The sequence below is a fragment of the Armigeres subalbatus genome, chromosome 1, assembly GCF_024139115.2.
Source record: "Armigeres subalbatus isolate Guangzhou_Male chromosome 1, GZ_Asu_2, whole genome shotgun sequence".
In the NCBI taxonomy this organism is placed as follows: Eukaryota; Metazoa; Arthropoda; class Insecta; order Diptera; family Culicidae; genus Armigeres; species Armigeres subalbatus.
Window position 1 is genome coordinate 151,617,484 of NC_085139.1, and position 17,756 is coordinate 151,635,239.

At 40.5% G+C, this 17,756-nt stretch overlaps 2 protein-coding genes across 2 annotated transcripts in view; one reads left to right on the top strand and one right to left on the bottom strand.

Moving 5' to 3' along the window:
• Positions 1–821: 821 nt before the first annotated feature.
• On the top strand, positions 822–13,381 carry LOC134205277 (adhesion G protein-coupled receptor A2). Its single transcript, XM_062680381.1, has 4 exons — positions 822–1,100; positions 1,170–1,243; positions 4,630–4,845; positions 4,947–13,381. The coding sequence occupies exons 1-4, from the start codon at positions 987–989 to the stop codon at positions 8,998–9,000; spliced, it is 4,458 nt and encodes a 1,485-aa protein (XP_062536365.1). The 5' UTR covers positions 822–986; the 3' UTR covers positions 9,001–13,381.
• LOC134205281 (integrator complex subunit 7) overlaps positions 11,401–17,756 on the bottom strand; it is a 183,115-nt gene continuing 176,759 nt past the window's right edge. The window contains exon 14 of the mRNA XM_062680401.1: positions 11,401–13,348. The gene's annotated coding sequence lies outside the window, so the exon portion shown is untranslated. The remainder of the gene's footprint in view (positions 13,349–17,756) is intronic.

Consider the following 17,756-nt stretch of genomic DNA (forward strand, 5'->3'; position numbering starts at 1 on the left):
GTATCCGTCGTCCCGAAATGCTACTGCTGGCGGGCGGAAAAGTCGGTAACCCCTGCTCGAGATTACTCCGGAATGTTCAGCACCGACATGTCTTCTTATCTCTAAGGATGTGGATTCAAAAATGGAAGGTATATACACAGTATTAACTGCTATAATGCAAAATGGGACTGCCCTGCAACAGACGGGATACTCTGTTAGATGTTGAACGTATGTATTCAAGTTTCAGATCCTAACAGCAAAGCTATCATTGTCCTGTACATGATTAGATTTGTTGTCGAAATACATACACCGATCCTATATTCAACAAGTTAATGTTGAAGAATATGAATATTCGCTTAATTATGCATGATTCTCTGAACTATCCACCTAAAACTAGCCTCCTTTTGCAAAGTTTGAGTAATTTTCATTCAAGGTCCTATGTGAATTTGATTTAAGTATAATGTCCAATATAACAGGTCCCATCTGATTTTTCAAATGCGAAAGGTCCAAAGTAGCAAAAGTATCTTAAAATCCAAGAAAAATGACCTAAACTGGAAAACCATTACTTTTATTCAGTTCTACGACTATTATTTTGGCGGACAACGATTTAAAAATCGTCGAACGAAGTTGGAATTTTAATTCAGATTTATTTTCTTCTGCCAATTATTGCATCCCATATTTCTCAGATTATGGCAGATGTTAGGTAGGCCCATTTGAAATGTTTGTCTAAAATTTTTCTCCATTCGAGCTCATTGCTACATTGGCCCTTATGAAACAACTGTGTCAGAGAATGCACGCATTTTGGGATGCGTTCATGAGTCTTCATGAATCACGACACGGTCGGCTCTGGTGCTTGCGACGGACGGAGACGAACCATCAGACCAACAGCTGTCATCCAATATCAATCACAAAAAGGACGCCTTCAAAAATGGTTTAGTTGCTCGTGATTAGTCCAAACGCTTTTTCCTTTTAAAAATTGCATTACTTTTACATTTGTGTCGATAAAAATGCCGAAAATACTTGTCCTCATAGCAGTTTTTATTTACCTGATACAAATAGTAACGTCTGAATTAAGATGTCCTGCTAAATGTGAATGCACCGAAGTTATAGATGGATTAAAGGTTTGTAAACAAAGCCAGCGGCTTCCAACTTGAAACAAAATAATTTTCCAAATTTATGGAACTTTTCAGGCACAATGTCAGGGTCAAATATACGATGTAAAAGAAGTCGATTTTACGGATATACATGAGCTGCTGACACACATGTAAGTTATCTAAATTTCTTGTTTGCCTTTCTCATACGTAAAAGTAGCCGCACAACTCGGGAAGTTTCCGTCAGATTTTGTTATTTTTTCATGGTAGAATCCCGTTTTTAAAATACATGCAAACTAAATCCGTGAGCAAGATTCTGGAAGCCTAGTTCTTCATTGCAGGCTATTCAATTCAAACTATGACCTCAACTCAACACTCGATATTAAACGTCATACATATCATTCCCAAAAAAGCAAATTGTAGGTACTTGAACGAAAATTATTGTAATTGTAATTTTATTGAATGCAATAACCAGTTAGTACAATACTTTTTATCGGGTCTATTTAAGCTTGTTTATTAATAATTCATAACGAGTTAGTACTATTCCAATTAATTCAACCACAGATACGTAGGTAGGTATTTTAACATCAACGTTTTTTTTTTCAACTTTAGTCAAGTCACTGAAGATGGTGGAATTAAATGGAACAGTATTATTTGGCATAGATAAGTTTCGAATTAATAACTGAGGAAATGCTCATACTAAGTTGAAATACTAAGAATAGTTGAAAAGCAAGCCAAGTTCCAGTTGGAATGTAGAACTAAGAAGAAGAAAGTTTGTAGTCTGAATATAAAGTTTATCAATCAAATCAGAGGTTTCATTACACTGGGAATGCTTTTTCTCTATTTTATTGGCATTAGGGGTCGTTCAAAAATGACGTCACAGATTTTAGGGGGAAAAGAGGATTTTGTAACAGTAGATATAGGGTAAAGTGCCCAATAGTGGACCCTCCAGCCATTTTTGCATGATTACAGCACAATGTAAACATCTATATAATAAAAATGAAATGGTCATTGTTCGTATCCGCATAACTCGAAAACGGCTGGATGGATTTTCTTCATTCCTTCAGTAGAAATATTCGTTATAGTTTCCGACGGGTTTGTACGATATTTCATCATGCAAAAATAAGTCGTAAGTCGAGTAAATCGTAAAAAACTAAAATTATGGTTCGCATGGAAATTTCGAATGGACGCATTCACAACGCGCATTTTCGCCTACTATGCAGGACAACGTCTGCCGGGTCGACTAGTTTTGCTATGAAATTCAATCGGAAGTACCTACCTTACAGTCCTATGATTTGGTTACATGCATTGGAAATGTTATGGAAAGTAAAATTAGATGATTTTTTACAATCTATCTTCTTATATATAAAAATGAAATGGTCTGTGTTCGTATCCGCATAACTCGAAAACGGCTGGATGGATTTTCTTCATTCCTTCAGCAGATATGTTCGTTACAGTTTCCGACGGGTTTATATGATATTTCCTCATGTACAAATTACGAGTAAGGATGAGAAAGCTGAAATTAAGATTTGTATAGGAATTTCGCTTGAGTAGTTCAGAACGCGCATTTTCGCCTACTATGCAGGACAACGTCTGCCGGGTCGACTAGTATATATATAAAAATGAAATGGTCTGTGTTCGTATCCGCATAACTCGAAAACGGCTGGATGGATTTTCTTCATTCCTTCAGTAGAAATATTCGTTATAGTTTCCGACGGGTTTATATGATATTTCCTAATGGGAAAATTACGAGTAAAGTTGAGCAAACCGTGAATAACTAAAATTGTGATTCCTTTGCGAACTTTGCATGGGTAGTTCGGAATGCACATTCTCGCCTACTATGCAGGACAACGTCTGCCGGGTCGACTAGTTTTGCTATGAAATTCAATCGAAAGTACCTACCTTACAGTCCTATGATTTGGTTACATGCATTGGAAATGTTATGGAAAGTAAAATTAGATGATTTTTTACAATCTATCTTCTTATATATAAAAATGAAATGGTCTGTGTTCGTATCCGCATAACTCGAAAACGGCTGGATGGATTTTCTTCATTCCTTCAGTAAAAACGTTCATCATAGTTTCCGACGGGTTTATATGATATTTATTCATGTGGAAACCACGAGTAAGGTTAAGTAAATCGTGGAAAACTAAAATTAAGAATCGTATTGAACTTTCGCATGGGCAGTTCACAACACGCATTTTCGCCTACTATGCAGGACAACGTCTGCCGGGCCGACTAGTATATATATAAAAATGAAATGGTCTGTGTTCGTATCCGCATAACTCGAAAACGGCTGGATGGATTTTCTTCATTACTTCAGCAGATATGTTCATTATCGTTTCCGACGGGTTTATATGATATTTCCTCACGCGAAAATTACGAATAAGGTTGAGTAAATCGTGAAATACTAAAATTAAAATTTGTATGGAAATTTCGCATGGGTATTCACGCCTACTATGCAGGACAACGTCTGCCGGGTCGACTAATTCTCTAGAAAATAAACACAAGAGTGTCCACTATAGGAATATTTTGGGGGGTCCATAATAGGGAAGAAGAACGTCCCGAAACGGGACATGAAAATCAAATGAAGTGTCGGTTATAGGGAAGCAATTTCCTATTATGGACCCCAGGGGGTCTACTATAGGGCCGATTCAGTTAGACTTTAAAATGTTAATTTCATCGAATAACGTCGTGTATTTGGGTGTTTTATGTATGTATCGTGAAGAGGAGATGCAGCGCATGTTGTTAGATATCAAGCAGAATTGATATGATGAAAATGTCTACTCCTAAAGACAGGAAGAACAAAATTCTGCTACTAGGGGGTCCCCTATTAGACATTTTATTCTACTAGGTATACAAAAAAACGTGACGGAGTTTAGGGTTTAAGAAATCTCAAAAAGTAGTGGACGTTATATTTGAATCGTCCTTACATGCCCCACTGGGACATTGCTGCCTCGCTACTTTGTGTTCATTCAGCTTTTCCTCAGTTATTAACCGCGAGGTTTCTAAGCCAAGAAACTTTTTTGCATTCGTATATCATGATACTAACACGATGATACTTCTATACCCCGGGAAGTCGACACAAATTCCAAACCGAAAATTGCCTAGACCGGCACCGGGAATCGAACCCAGCCATCCTCAGCATGGTCTTTCTTTATGGCCATCCCCATCTTACCGCTAGGTTAAGGAGGACTTTTTACGCAGTTTGATTCAAGCAATTCCTCGGTTTATCTCAATTTTGACAACTTTATAAATACCTCCTTATTTCTCTTCGATTTTTTGTGGATCTTTTGGTATGGGGTCAACACAATGTTTTTTTTTTAATTTCATGGCCAGAAATGACCAAAACCAAACCGCGTAAAAAACGACGATTTTTACTGTGATTTGTTTATAGACTCTAATTTTTACACTAATTTTAAATTGACTGCATTCTGATACTAAGGTCTTACTTACTTGACTCGGCTGTAACTTGATCTAAAGAAAAAAAAAAAAAAAAAAAGCACCCAGTGTGTAGTGAGGTAACGTTCTCTCATTCTATTTTATTTCGTCACAACAGAGACCTGAGCAGAAACAAGATTTCATCCCTGGATGGCAAAATATTTCACAACATGACCCGATTGAGATCTTTAGATCTATCAAACAATAACATCCGACGCATCGAATCCGGAGTGCTAAACCAGCTGCTAGGAGTAAAGAAACTGAATTTTTCGCAAAACCAGATAGTTTCAATAGAGCAAGGCTCGTTTGACAACATGCCAAATCTGAAAATATTGTAAGTACAACATGCAACGCATAGCAGTGCTTAATTATCCACTTGTATTTGTTTATTTTCAGTTCACTGACTCGTGACAACTAATATTTATCTATTTGCAGAGATCTCTCATCGAACCCTTTGGCGTGCAATTGTGACTTGCTCTGGTTAGTGCCATGGTCGTTGAACGCGTCCGTTAAACTGCAACCGGCTCCGAAGTGCGGCACTCCGTTTAAGAACATGCTTCTTAAAAAACTTCGTGTAGGAGTGGATTTACATTGTGCATCGGCGGGTGAAGCACCTATATTGCAGTTGATACCTGGCGTTGACCAGCTGCTGTTCCAGGGTGATCCTTTGCGGCTTCGGTGTAGAGCACCTCGTTTGGCTGTGGGGAGCGTCAGGGATTCAGAGGACATCCACATACGGTCGCACATATTCTGGGGTTGGTCAAATACGAAAAACACAGAAGACGCTTTCCAGGATATCGTATTCCACGATCCATTGAAGCTGTTTCCAACGGCTACGATCAGTACACGCCCGCTTTCCGATAGTGGCATATTGGATTCCACTCTGATTATACCGCAGGTAACAGCCAATCATACCGGAACTTGGGACTGCCGTCTGGTGACCAACTCGGCGTCTTTTTCAAAGAGAATCTCAGTTATAGTAATTTCTAACGAGACACATTTTTGCCCTGAAACATATAGTCACGATAGCAAAGGTTCATATTCTTGGCCAAAAACAATCACCGGCAGAACGGTCTATCTTCCATGTACTAACGATGCCAGTATTGGGGCTTCCTACGCTTATTTTACTTGTACGAGTAATGGAACTTGGGATAATTTGAACGCAACTGGCTGTGCGTATGTTTTGGAGAGCACTCGCGTTCTAGAGCAATTTTCTAAGACTAACCTGTCGGGGAACATTCTGGAAAGTGCGCGTTATTTAAGGAACTATTCTCATTCATTGTTGGCAAAAACGATGAATGCATTAGACTTAGTGTTCTTAACTCGAACTATGGAAAACTTTGCAAAAGAAACATATCACGATAAAGAATTGGGATTTGTAATGATGGACATTTACGTTCAACTATTAAAGTACAATTCGAACGCTGCTTCCTATGTTGAAGCGCAAAAGGAGGACCGATCCTGCCACAAACTATTTGAATCCTTCAAATCTGTAGTACTCAATTTACCAGTTGCTATGTTGAGTAAAGAGAATATACAAGTCGAATTGTTTGAAATCCCGTTCAAAGGAAGTACGAATGGTTTTTCATGTACTGGCAATAGTCTCAACTCTAAGATGGGCCCCTTAAAATGTAGTATCATTTCGAAGCTACCTCAATACACTTTCAACGAAAGAAACGTCGAAGTTTCACTATTCACGTCATTTTCGAAACCATTTGTGAACCAATACACATCTGCCCGCCTCATGATATCGATTCTCGACAGTAGTTTATTTTTCCCAAATTACGATCCGGCCTTTCGAATCACTTCGAAGGTGATATTGCTAGAACCGGTACAAAATGGTGTAGATTTCCTACAGAACACCACCGAAAATACCGACATAATCATTGTTTTGAAAACAGCTCTGTACCATGATGATATAAGCAAGCCCATACCCGTTATTTGGGATCCCGAAATGAACGATGGGCTTGGTGGATGGAGTCGGAAGTTTTGTTTTCAAAATCATTTGTTTAACCGAGCCCTTATATTCTCATGTAAAAAGTTTGGAGTATATGCCATCATGCAGAATGTGCGATATCTGAACGACTTTCTAGACAACGAAGATGCCGGAGCGAGTTTCAGATATAGTGAAATAGGCGTTTACATTGGCAGTATAGCATTGTTTGTAGCTTGCTTTTTCAACATCATACTCTACATAACATTCGCGTCCAATATCAGAATGAACGTGCGAAAAAGACATTGCCTTATCAATCTTTGGTTTAGCTTGTCGGCATTAGCATTCTTGTATGCTTTCGGAATCCATCTGACGGAAGATTTCAAACTATGTGAAATTGTGGGTTTGCTAATGCATTATTTCACATTGGCCTCATTACTGTGGTACACCACGCTTCTGTGTAGCTTTTATAAAACAATTTCAAGACGTAGAAGCATAAATCAGGAACTCGTAACGGTAGCCTCTTCTATAACAAGCACAAACGAAACAACGACGAAAAGCAAACCTCTGGTGGGATTATACTTGGTAGGATATGGAATATCTTTGCTTATTGGAACCATAGGAGCGGTAAACTTACAAGACTATTCGTCGTATAACATATGTTTTATAACAGAAACGCCCGCCTTAAATTCGGTTATATTTCCAACAATTATCCTGCTTGCTTTTCTTGTGGTATTGTTCCTTGCCGTAATGTGTACCATAAAAACAAAATACATCTATACGAACAATAGTTCTTTCTCGGAAGTAACTCGCGACTGTTTGCAGCAACAGAATAGACTAAATCCAGCAGCCACAGAAGGTAGCTTGTACATGGATAGCTGTTCATTTTCGACTTGTAGTACTCGTGCTCAACATAAAGAATACTTATCACAATTGAAAATAAAACTCGCTTTGCTTGTTTTAATTATTTTGACTTGGTTAGCAGCTGCCACGACCTCATACATGACTACCAAGAACAGGAAACAATATGAACAACTGTTCAGTATGGTTTACGGAATATTGGCGTCTATTCTGGCCTTATCAATACTGTACTTTTATTGTTTCACACGTAGTGACATCAAAGTGATGTGGTTGACCATCAGACAACCAGCGCTACCAAATCACAACGTCAATTCGGAAACCTTTTATAATTCATCGAAAGGAGGCCCTGCACGCGTGTACAGTGAACTTGCCGTTGTTCAACCTGTTGGAACCGCAATTCCTAGTACGGCAGCAGTGTACTATAAAAAAGAAAACAACTCTGCATCTATATACCATGCACCCTGCGTTGAGATTTTCTTTAATGCCAATCAAAGCAATGTGGCGCGTAAATTTTTCCGCAAACAGAAAAGACTAGCTCGCCAGCGAAAGTTTGATTTAGGCAAGACTGATTCGTTCGGACGGCCTGAACAATCCGATGATTCATCTCAGTTCTATTTTGTGCAGGCGACAGCTCAAAAAGAATGTTTACCACAAGAGACCAACCTGAATGAGCTAACTCTTTGCAATGAAATAAGAACTGTCAATAATAAACCCTGTTTCTATCCAAATTTGCTCTCGGATAGTTGCAATGAAAGTGATGCTCTTGTCGATATAAATAGCACATTGAATGTCCGGTTTATAAAATTGACTAATAATCCGGAAATACAACCCGATTCTAACTTGTACACTAACATAGTGAACAAAGAAGACGAAACAAATAAATTAGATGATACTCTTATAAACAATCTGAATGAATCCCAATCATGCCCAATATATGAAAATAATTTACCTTTCGCAACAGCAGGTATCAAAGTTGATGCCGAAGCAAGCGAGGAAGTAGTAGAAGAAAATCTAAAAGCGAAACAATTTAGAAGAAAAAAATGTAAATCTTTGGATTATCTTTCTCAATGCACAGTCGAAGTTTCCCCTAAAAGAGAAAATCCAAGATATGCATCGACTTACACATTTTGTCCGGTCAACGCAGCCAAAACTCTTCCTTCAAACTTTGGCAATCGTACTCATGGCAGTGGCCCATTTCTGCCGCCACTTAGTATGTGTGAATTGTCGGGATCACTACTATCGGCCGATTCCGAACAAAATTTGCCATACAATCCCGATAATACCCCAATCGCCGAACTGAAATCTACTGCAAACGAATCAAAAGATCTCTCGGATGAAACGGCGCAAGGTAGCACGCATAGGCATACCCTTTTTTGTAGTCCTACTATGTTCAGTGATTTCAAATACCAAAATTCGGAAGTAAGCCTTCGAAGTCAAGATTATTATGCCCCTCAACCGGAGAAAAATGATCTTAATTACAATTTTAGCGATATTGACGATGATAGTTCTGCTCAGGGCAGCCAAACATCAATCGACGAGTTGTACGAGTTGATAAATGGAAACTTTCCTAACATTAGACCGGCTATAGAGTCAGCTGTTACTGACGAGCAAGCAGAGCTGAGAATTTTAGATCATCAACATCAAACACAGTTCAGAAATCGCCACTTGTATGCAAATACAATACCTAAGTCATAGTACCTATTTGAAATTGAAGTTATGTTATCGTATACATAGGTTTAGGTTTGGTTATAGGTTTGGCTATAGGATCACTTCAAAACTGAAATTTTAATGGAAGGCTTCGAGATCCATAGCGTTATATACCAATCATCAATCGACTAAGCTCGACGAATCGAGGTGAGAAAGAGAAAGAGATTTCTCGCTTAACTTTTCAAAAGGACCTAAGTAACATTTTTTTCATGAATTAGTTTGAGTACTGCAATCAAAAGCCTTTCATGTTGTTCTGTTGATTGCGCTATTCAAATTAATTCATGAAAAAAATGTTACTTAGGTCCTTTTGAAAAGTTAAGCGAGATTTCACGGGTTCACGTCGTGCACTGGGTGCGTTGCGTCGCATCGAGCGGTCGCGTTGCGTCTACTCTCTGGCTTGCCATTCAGTAGCGTCTTACAAAGGCATTGTTGGTTTCTTCTTTGCTGCGCTTAGGTAAGCACAGGATATCTTCCGTTGCTGCATCTTTGAAATTTTGTACGGGTTGTCCGACATTTGCGGTAAAACATTCCGCGGTTTAAAATGTCGTACAACCTTTTGAACGGCTTCCTTAGAGCCTGGATTTTTCAAAGTATGTTATTTACTGTATATAGTAGGGTAAGACGAGGCAAAATGAGCACCCTAAGGGTGATCCTTAATACCTTCTCAACAAGCATGCCTTTCTAAATTACAATACAACAGTTCTTTTTTTGTTGCATCTTATCTTATATCAGAATCCGATTTTCAAAGAGAACGGCAATCCCAATCAATGTGACAGTGACTTAACTAAAACTCTGTTTTTGACTGATGCAAATAAACTACGGGACAAGATGAGCACTCCTGCACCCCTACGGGGCAGGAAGGGCACCCTACTAAAATTCGTTTTTTTACATAAATTGATCAGAGCACCAATATATAGGGGAAATGTTCCGATCTCCATCTCACTGTACATATATCAATCTCATTGCTAAACAAAAAAATACGGCACCAAATTCGTCGCTTCTTTTTGTCAACATGCGTGCCCACTGTTGAAAAAAATCACAAAAATAATAAACAAACTAAATTCCTTACCATTGCTTTGTTTTTGATGGGATGGAAATAGGAGCTATGAGATGAAGTGGCGAACCGCTCCCCTATATACAAAAAAGTAAAAGCTTTAAATGCGCATTGGTCATATAAAGAAAAATAAAACTATTTTTGTAGATCAATAAGTTATTATTTTTTATTGATACCGCTAAAATTAATTTTGTTAATTCTTCTTCTTCTTCTTTGGAATTACATTCCTCACTCGCAGCTTGTTATCAGTTATTATCCACAGTTATTAACAGCGAGGTTTCTAAGCCAAGTCACCATTTCCGCATTCGTATATCATGAGGCTAAACACGATGATACTTTTATGCCCAGGAAAGTCGAGACAATTTCCAATCCGAAAATTGTCTAGACCGGCACCGGGAATCGAACCCAGCCACCCTCAGCATGGTCTTGCTTTGTAGCCGTGTATTTTACCACACGGCTAAGGAGGGCCCCATTTTGTTAATTATTTATGTTAATAAAAGAGCTAAGATTTCAGTAAATTTCATAATGTACGTTACTCAACAGATACATCAAAAAGTAAATCTTAATTGTAGACTGTGCAAAATAATTTTACTATTTTGTGTACTAATTGTTTCAAAATGGGGTGCTCATCGAGATAAATTATTCAAATCTAATTAAGCATTTCAATTTTAATATTTTCAATGGCCTTAAAACATTTTCTAAATTTAATTAAAAAAATATTTATGTTTTTTACACTTTATGGGGTGCTCATCTTGCCCCGTCCTCCCCTAAAACAAATGTGAAAACTTCGTTGTACGAGAACGCCAAAAATAATAGCATGATACTATTAACAATTACATAAGATTTCACCGTTCCGAGGTGAATGGAGACCATATTTTACCACAGTCTGGCATATAGAAAGAAGTTTTCGTCATAAGAATGAAAAAAGGTTTTATTTTCATAATCGTGTATTGGATTCTAGCAATCTTTTCCTTAACAACTGTCGAGCGTTATAAATTTGAATAGATTGAATATTTTGATGTATTTATTAACAAATATTATTAGTACAAAACTTCTTAGGTATGTATTTAATACCAAGAGTCAATCTAAAATACGATTCTATGACACTGCCCCGAATTTGTCAAAAAATTAAAAGAAAACATGTATTCATTTTCTGGCTCACTTTATTACTTTATTAGATTGCGTTTCAATAATGAAGTTGAAAATAGAAACTAATCAGTCAAAAATAAAATATTTAGAATTATCAGTATGAGTCATTTACTCACCCGTCTTTTTTTTTTTATTAAAGTCTTTATTAAAATCTTTATTAAAGAGACTTTCAGCCCAAGGCTGGCTCGTCTCGCCACCCGTCTTATTCCGGGCTACCGCGTTGTTTAAAAGAAGGAAACATTTTCTTTTCCGCCGCGTCCCGGCCAAATGTGTTTCTTTAAAGAAGTTACCGTCGTGCGGGACTTCTTTTGACAAATCGGGGGCTACTTTGGACATTTTAAAACAAGAATTATAACGTAAATTACTATCAAATTTCCATTATCACCATTCAGGTGTATTGTTGATAGTTGGATGGCAGCTTTCTGTTTCAAATTTTGTATTTATTTCGTTTAATTTTTTCAGAAAATTTAAAATCCAAAGTAGCCCCTGTAATCAAAAGAAGCCCCGCACGACGGTATTTACTCTTCCACCTTATTCCGGGCAAATGCGTGCTTTAAAAGAAGGAGGCATTAACTCTTTCGCTTTATTCCGGGCAAGTGCGTGCTTCAAAAAGGTATCATTTACTCCCCCACTTTATTTCGGGCAGATGCGTGCTTTTAAAGAAGGAAGCATTAGTTTTAAATAAGGAAGCATTATTCCGGAGAAGCGGATGCTTTCAAAGAGGGTGTCATTTACTCTTTCGCATTAGTTCGGGCAAATGTGTGTTTTGAAAGGAGGAGGTGTTCACTGTTTCGCATTAAGAGCCTCGCACATAGGATTCGTTAGGTGTTGTGTTTGAGTTTTCCCATATGAAATGTGTCAAACGCAACGCAAACGTATCCTATGTGCAGGCCTCTTTATTCTGGGCAAGCACGTGTTCCAAAGGGTGTCATTTACTCTCCCATCTTATACCGGGCAGATGCGTGCTTTAAAAGAAGGAGAAATTCATTCTTTCGCATTATTCCAGGCAAGAGCGTGCTTTAAAAGAAGGTGTCATTCATTCTCCTTCCTTTTTCCGGACAGATGCGTGCTTCAAAAGAAGGAGGCATTCAATCCCTCGCATTATTCTGGGCAAGCACGCTTTACAAGAAGGTGACATTTACTCTCCCATCATATTCCGGGCAAGTGTAAAAAAGTAATTTACTCTCTCGCCTTGTCCCGGGTAAGTGCGTGTATTGTACTTAGCGCATTAACATTATTGCCTGATTTTCTCAAAATTGCACGCGGCGTACCCTTCAGGAAAGGTACCGCCGCGCTTTCTGCATCCCGTTTACTTGATTCTTATGGGTGAATTGCATTGCGGTGTATCGTTTGGCGCGCCCGCACCTTTCGACAGTCATTCGCCGCGTGAAGTTTTGTGCAAGTACCCATTTAGGAACATTACAAACGCCGCGCAGTGTATCATACCCAGAAGATCTGACAATAATTGTTGCTGAAGATATTAATATCCGTTCCATAGACAGGACATGTATTAAAGAAAAAGAAAAAATATCTTATACTGAAAGTCACATCACGTTTTCGCAAATTTCTCGTGAAGGTCGTGAAGCCAAGGTCGTGCTTTCATTCTCTTTGTTGGTCTCTGGCATTCGCTCTTTCGCATTATCCCGAGCATTCCCGGCTTAAATATTAGGATAATTGTTAGCATATACAAAAGTAATAATTAAAATTATTGTGTAATATATTTATATGATTTTCGGGGGCAGTGGGCAGCGACGTTCGGGTTAGTGTCATAGAATCCTAAAATACACAGGGTATGTCGTCCATTATTAATAATATGCTTAAATATTAGTCTACCGAACAGGTAATTCGGGCCTAATTCTTCATTTTTTCTAACGTTCAATTCAATGTAGGGTTCCATTTCTGTGTTTTAAAAAATGAGTACATTAGCTTCAATCCAGAAATAGTGATCTCATCAAATTTAAATGTAAAGCTATCAAAACTATATTTTACATAAAAGCAATTCGAATTGCTCAGAAGATGCAGCACTAATTACGGAAGGGTTTTTCCAATCCCTTACTCCTCCATCGAACAGCCGTTTCACCGTAAGCATTAACATAATTAGTATAAGGCTCATACATCTTCATGTGAATAAGACTGAAATAAAAATAAGTTGTAAATGTTTGTAAAGTTTTGTGCAGATTCATTTTCGAAAAAACTCCATTCATTATATGTAAGTTATATAAGGAACTTGAGGACAAGAAAAACTATTGAGAATACTCTTCGCTAACACACAATAAATGCAGTGATATTCTGGGTACAGTGACTATAATAACAGTGTCGTCAAGTGTCAGAATTGGAACAGAATCGTCTGTCAGATCCATGCAAATGCACGTTCCAAACGAGCACGAGACCTGTCAAACGTGGCATATGGCGTTACTCTTCTTATAGGACTCTAATTCTGGGTGGCTGCCTGAACCACCTGTCAACCGGAGAAAAGCATCCAGGCAACAACCACCGCGCATAAGCCGCCAGGGGCTTTATATGCTTATTGATTAGGCCTGATGCCCACGTAGCTTTCTTCAACGCTGCGTGCAAACGGCGTTAAAAAAAACGCAGGTTTGCATCGGGAAAAAGCGGTAACGCAGCGTAGCCGCGCCGATGAACACCTTCGTTGTTTTAACACTGCGTGCATGTGGCGTTGAAAAAACGCTACGCGGGCATCGAACTTATGCCGAAGCCCTCGTAGTCTACACGCCGTTCAGCTGGTCGTTTTTCTGCTTCGATTCTGCATCGTTCGCTAGAAGCTCGAATAATAAATCATTGATGCATTTGGTATTGTAACACATAAAAGAGTATGTTATGCCTGAAGTATTGTGCATATTATTTTTTGTATTATTTTTTGGTATTTTACCTGTTGTGTGAACCGGCCTGAAAAACTCACCCGACGTTCGTTCAAAATCGGGCCAATCTAAAAAAACAGCACGTTTTCGAATTTTGTTTTAAATTTTGAAAATACTTAGAGGCGTCAAAAACTATGGGTTCTTTGGGAAAGTTAATGTCACTTAAAAAAGCCAAAGAATTGATTGAGAGAATGTAATTTTTTGACGGGAAAGGTCAATTACGATTCTAGTGAGCTAACGGGCGAAGCAGAAGCACCGTCACAGCAACTCACCTGCTGGAGGATAGACTCTAGTTTGGCCACATTCAGGATCCCACAAATGGCACCAGAAACTCACAGAGAACTCACATTCCATAATCACAAAAGCACTTCGCTTACGGCAATTCTCTCACCGTTTGATTAATATTAAGTAACTTAATAGTTTAAAAAGTAGTATTTTACTGTATAATAGGGACATGGGGTATTCACTTAACCACGTAGGTTGTTGCGTATCTGTTTATAGAAAAATGCAGGAAAGTTGCTGTGACGTAGCTGCTTACGCTATTAAGATAATCCCCTAATAATTTGGATTAATTACATTCAATTTGCTTCTGAACAGATGAAGTTCTTGAAAAAAGTGTCGATTTTTCTCGAATTTCATGCATGGCTTAGTTTACTGGTTATTTGGCTTCCATGATGACATGTGGATGCAACTTTTATCTCCAATGCCTGTGACGTCAGAGATGTTCCCGCTGCTGCATTGTTGGAAACAGCTATTTATATCCAAGGTCCCATACTATAGACGGCTTTGAAAACCTTTTTAATAATATTCACTGTCTACCTGATACCTGTATAGGGGTCGTACACTAATTACGTAAGCACTTATGGGGGAGGCTGGGTTTGCGATTTTCTTTCGCTCCATATAAATAAAACAATATTTGTATGGAAAAAATCTTACATGGGGGAGGGGGGCTTGAAAAACCCAGAAAAATTGCTTACGTAATTACTGTACGGCCCCATACCTGGTTGGCTACATCGTCGATACATCTATGCCTGGCTTCATAAACAACGGTCTTGGTCGATGTTCCTTCAGTTTTCCCGAACGTTTAGGGTCCCCAGGTCTGATTCCACCACGTGCAGCCAGCGTGTTCGTGGCCTTCCACGAAGTCCCACCTCTATCCGGTTCTCTGTGGAAGATTGTTTTCGCTATTCTTTCTTCTGACATTCGCAATAGTTTTCCCTCCAAGTATTGTACGTAGCACTTTTCGCTCGAAAACCCCGAATACTCTCCAGTTCATTAGGATTAGAGCATTTAAAAATAGACTGATAAACAGCTTCGTGTGATCAAACGTGCGATCTTAAAACACATTTCTTTTTGTGAGAACTGTCATAAACAAACCGTCACGGACACGGCACCGACACACATTTTTTCCACTATGGACTTCGAGACTTTGTTAAATAGAGAAAGTGACGGTGCATCGGTGAACAGAATAAATATTAGCGATGATGGACAAGCTGTGGAGTCGCCTACACTAGATCTGATAAAACAATAAGGGCCGATGTCCACGTATCGTTCGTTCAAGCTGCGTCCACGCAAGGTACCCAGCATCAAATGTAGTCGTGCACACGTATACGTGTACATTAATCCATTTGATGCTGAGTACCTTGCGTGGAAGCGGCGTGCACGCAGCTTAAAAAACCGCTACGTGGACATCGGTCCTAAGGCTGCCTGGAAGGACCAGCTCCCGGCTGAACTTCTCAAACATGGCAGTTATGAAGTTCTGCACCATATTATGTCGAGAATATGGGAAGACCAGCCTGCTAGCTGGTTGGACGGCATCATTTTCCCTCTCTTTAAGAAACGGCACAGACTGGAGTGCGCCAATTACCAAGGAATAACCCTCCTTAATTCGGCGTACAGAATTATGTCCCGTATTCTGTTCCACTGATTGAGACCGCTTGAAGAGTCCTTTGTCGGCGAATACCAAGCAGGTTCAAACGACGGATCAAATGTTTACCGTGAGACAAATCCTTGATAAATTCCGGGAGTACAACTTGCAGACACATCATCTGTTTATTGATTTCAAGGCGGTGTACAATTCAGTGAAACGGAATGAATTATGGGGCAGCAGGGACTTTGTCCAAGGGCTTGACGACCCCTCCCCATGGCCACTGCGAGTTAGACCGGGACCATCGTCCCTAACCCCTAATCCCAAGGCGTCAAGCGACCCGTGCCGAGAGGATGCATGGCCAGGGGGGTGAAATAATAAGCTAGGCCTTTAACGGATCCTGTGGGGTACCTGGGCACCCTCCACAGTAATTGTCCCTTACCGTGTCATGCTGGGCTCTGGCGTGGTGGCGTGGTCCCGAGCAACTCGTGGGACCAAAATAGAAAACCAAGTCAATTCTTCAATTAGTGGTAGTAGTGTAGGCGACAACCCCTTCACAAGAGGTGGGTTGTTCAGGTCTCCGCCTAGGAGGCCAGAGGTAATAGTCGGCAGTTCAGTGCGCAGCGCCAGCGTGGGTCACTTAACCTTCCTCTCGGCTAAAAAAACGCCGGTAGGGGTTATTGACGGCCCATGGCTTATGGAAGCGATGAACCGCAAACGCGATGGGCTTTCGGCCTTCAACGGCGACGGAACAGCTGGACGCCTCCATCGACTTTGCGTCATCAAAGCATAATATCAGCAAGGACCTCAAGAGGAGCTTGCAGAAACTTCGAAAGTCGATGCTGGACGCCAAGCTGGAGAGGGCGGTCGGGACGGCCAAGCCAGTCGAGGTCTACCCAGACTGAGGCCCAAGGATTCGCGGACTCGGGCAAGGTCAAATCGACCGAAGGCGTGCCAGCGAATACGGTGGTACCAAAATCTACCCATACTGAGGCTCAAGTATTTGCGGGTACGTCCAACGGAGCAGACACAAAAACGGGGGAGACAGTCTCCAGGGGATGAGCTCCCTGGGGGCTGCTCCAAAACGCGGAGGGTTACTACCCCGAACAAGGGTAGTGGGGCTGGGAAGCTGAACCCGGCCAGGTACCTCCAAAACCGAGGGAGGAAGGACCTGGAAAGGTCCGTCCACTCAGGAAAGACGGTGGTAAGGGGTTACGGCAGGCTGAAAGTTCTCAGCCGCACCAGACCAGGGAAATAGAGGGGGATGACGCCTCCTGGACCCTGGTCAAGAACAAGAGGAAACCGAAGACGTCAAGAACCGAAACGAAGGCCCAGGCGAATGAGGGTAGCAAGAAGTTTAGGGTAGGCGCCAATCGCTCCAAGGGCGATGCCCTAGTCATCACGGCGGACGAGGCTAAGTACTCGGACGTTTTGAAGGCGATGAGGAGTGACGTCAAGCTCGGTGAACTCGGCGCCGACGTACGTCGAATAAGACGTACCCGGATGGGCGAGATGATACTCGAGCTGAAGCGGGGCGTCTCGCAAAAGGGCGCCGCCTACAAGAAGTTGGCGGAGGAGGTCCTAGGCGAGACGGCCAAGGTGAGGGCACTCACGACGGAGGTGAATCTAAGGGTTAAAGACCTGGACGAGATCACCGAAGTCGAAGAGCTCGTCACGGCACTGCGGCGACAGTGTGAAGTGGAGACGCCCACCGCAGCCGTTCGGTTACGGACAGGTCCGGCAGGGACGCAGGTAGCATTGGTTCGGCTATCTGCAGCGGACGCCTCCAAGGTAG

Coding starts and splice junctions, on each gene's coding strand:
- LOC134205277 (XM_062680381.1), top strand. CDS start 987: ATGCCGAAAATACTTGTCCTCATAGCAGTTTTTATTTACCTGATACAA. Junction 1,244..4,629: donor CATGAGCTGCTGACACACAT/GTAAGTTATCTA, acceptor TCGTCACAACAG/AGACCTGAGCAGAAACAAGA. Junction 4,846..4,946: donor ATGCCAAATCTGAAAATATT/GTAAGTACAACA, acceptor ATCTATTTGCAG/AGATCTCTCATCGAACCCTT.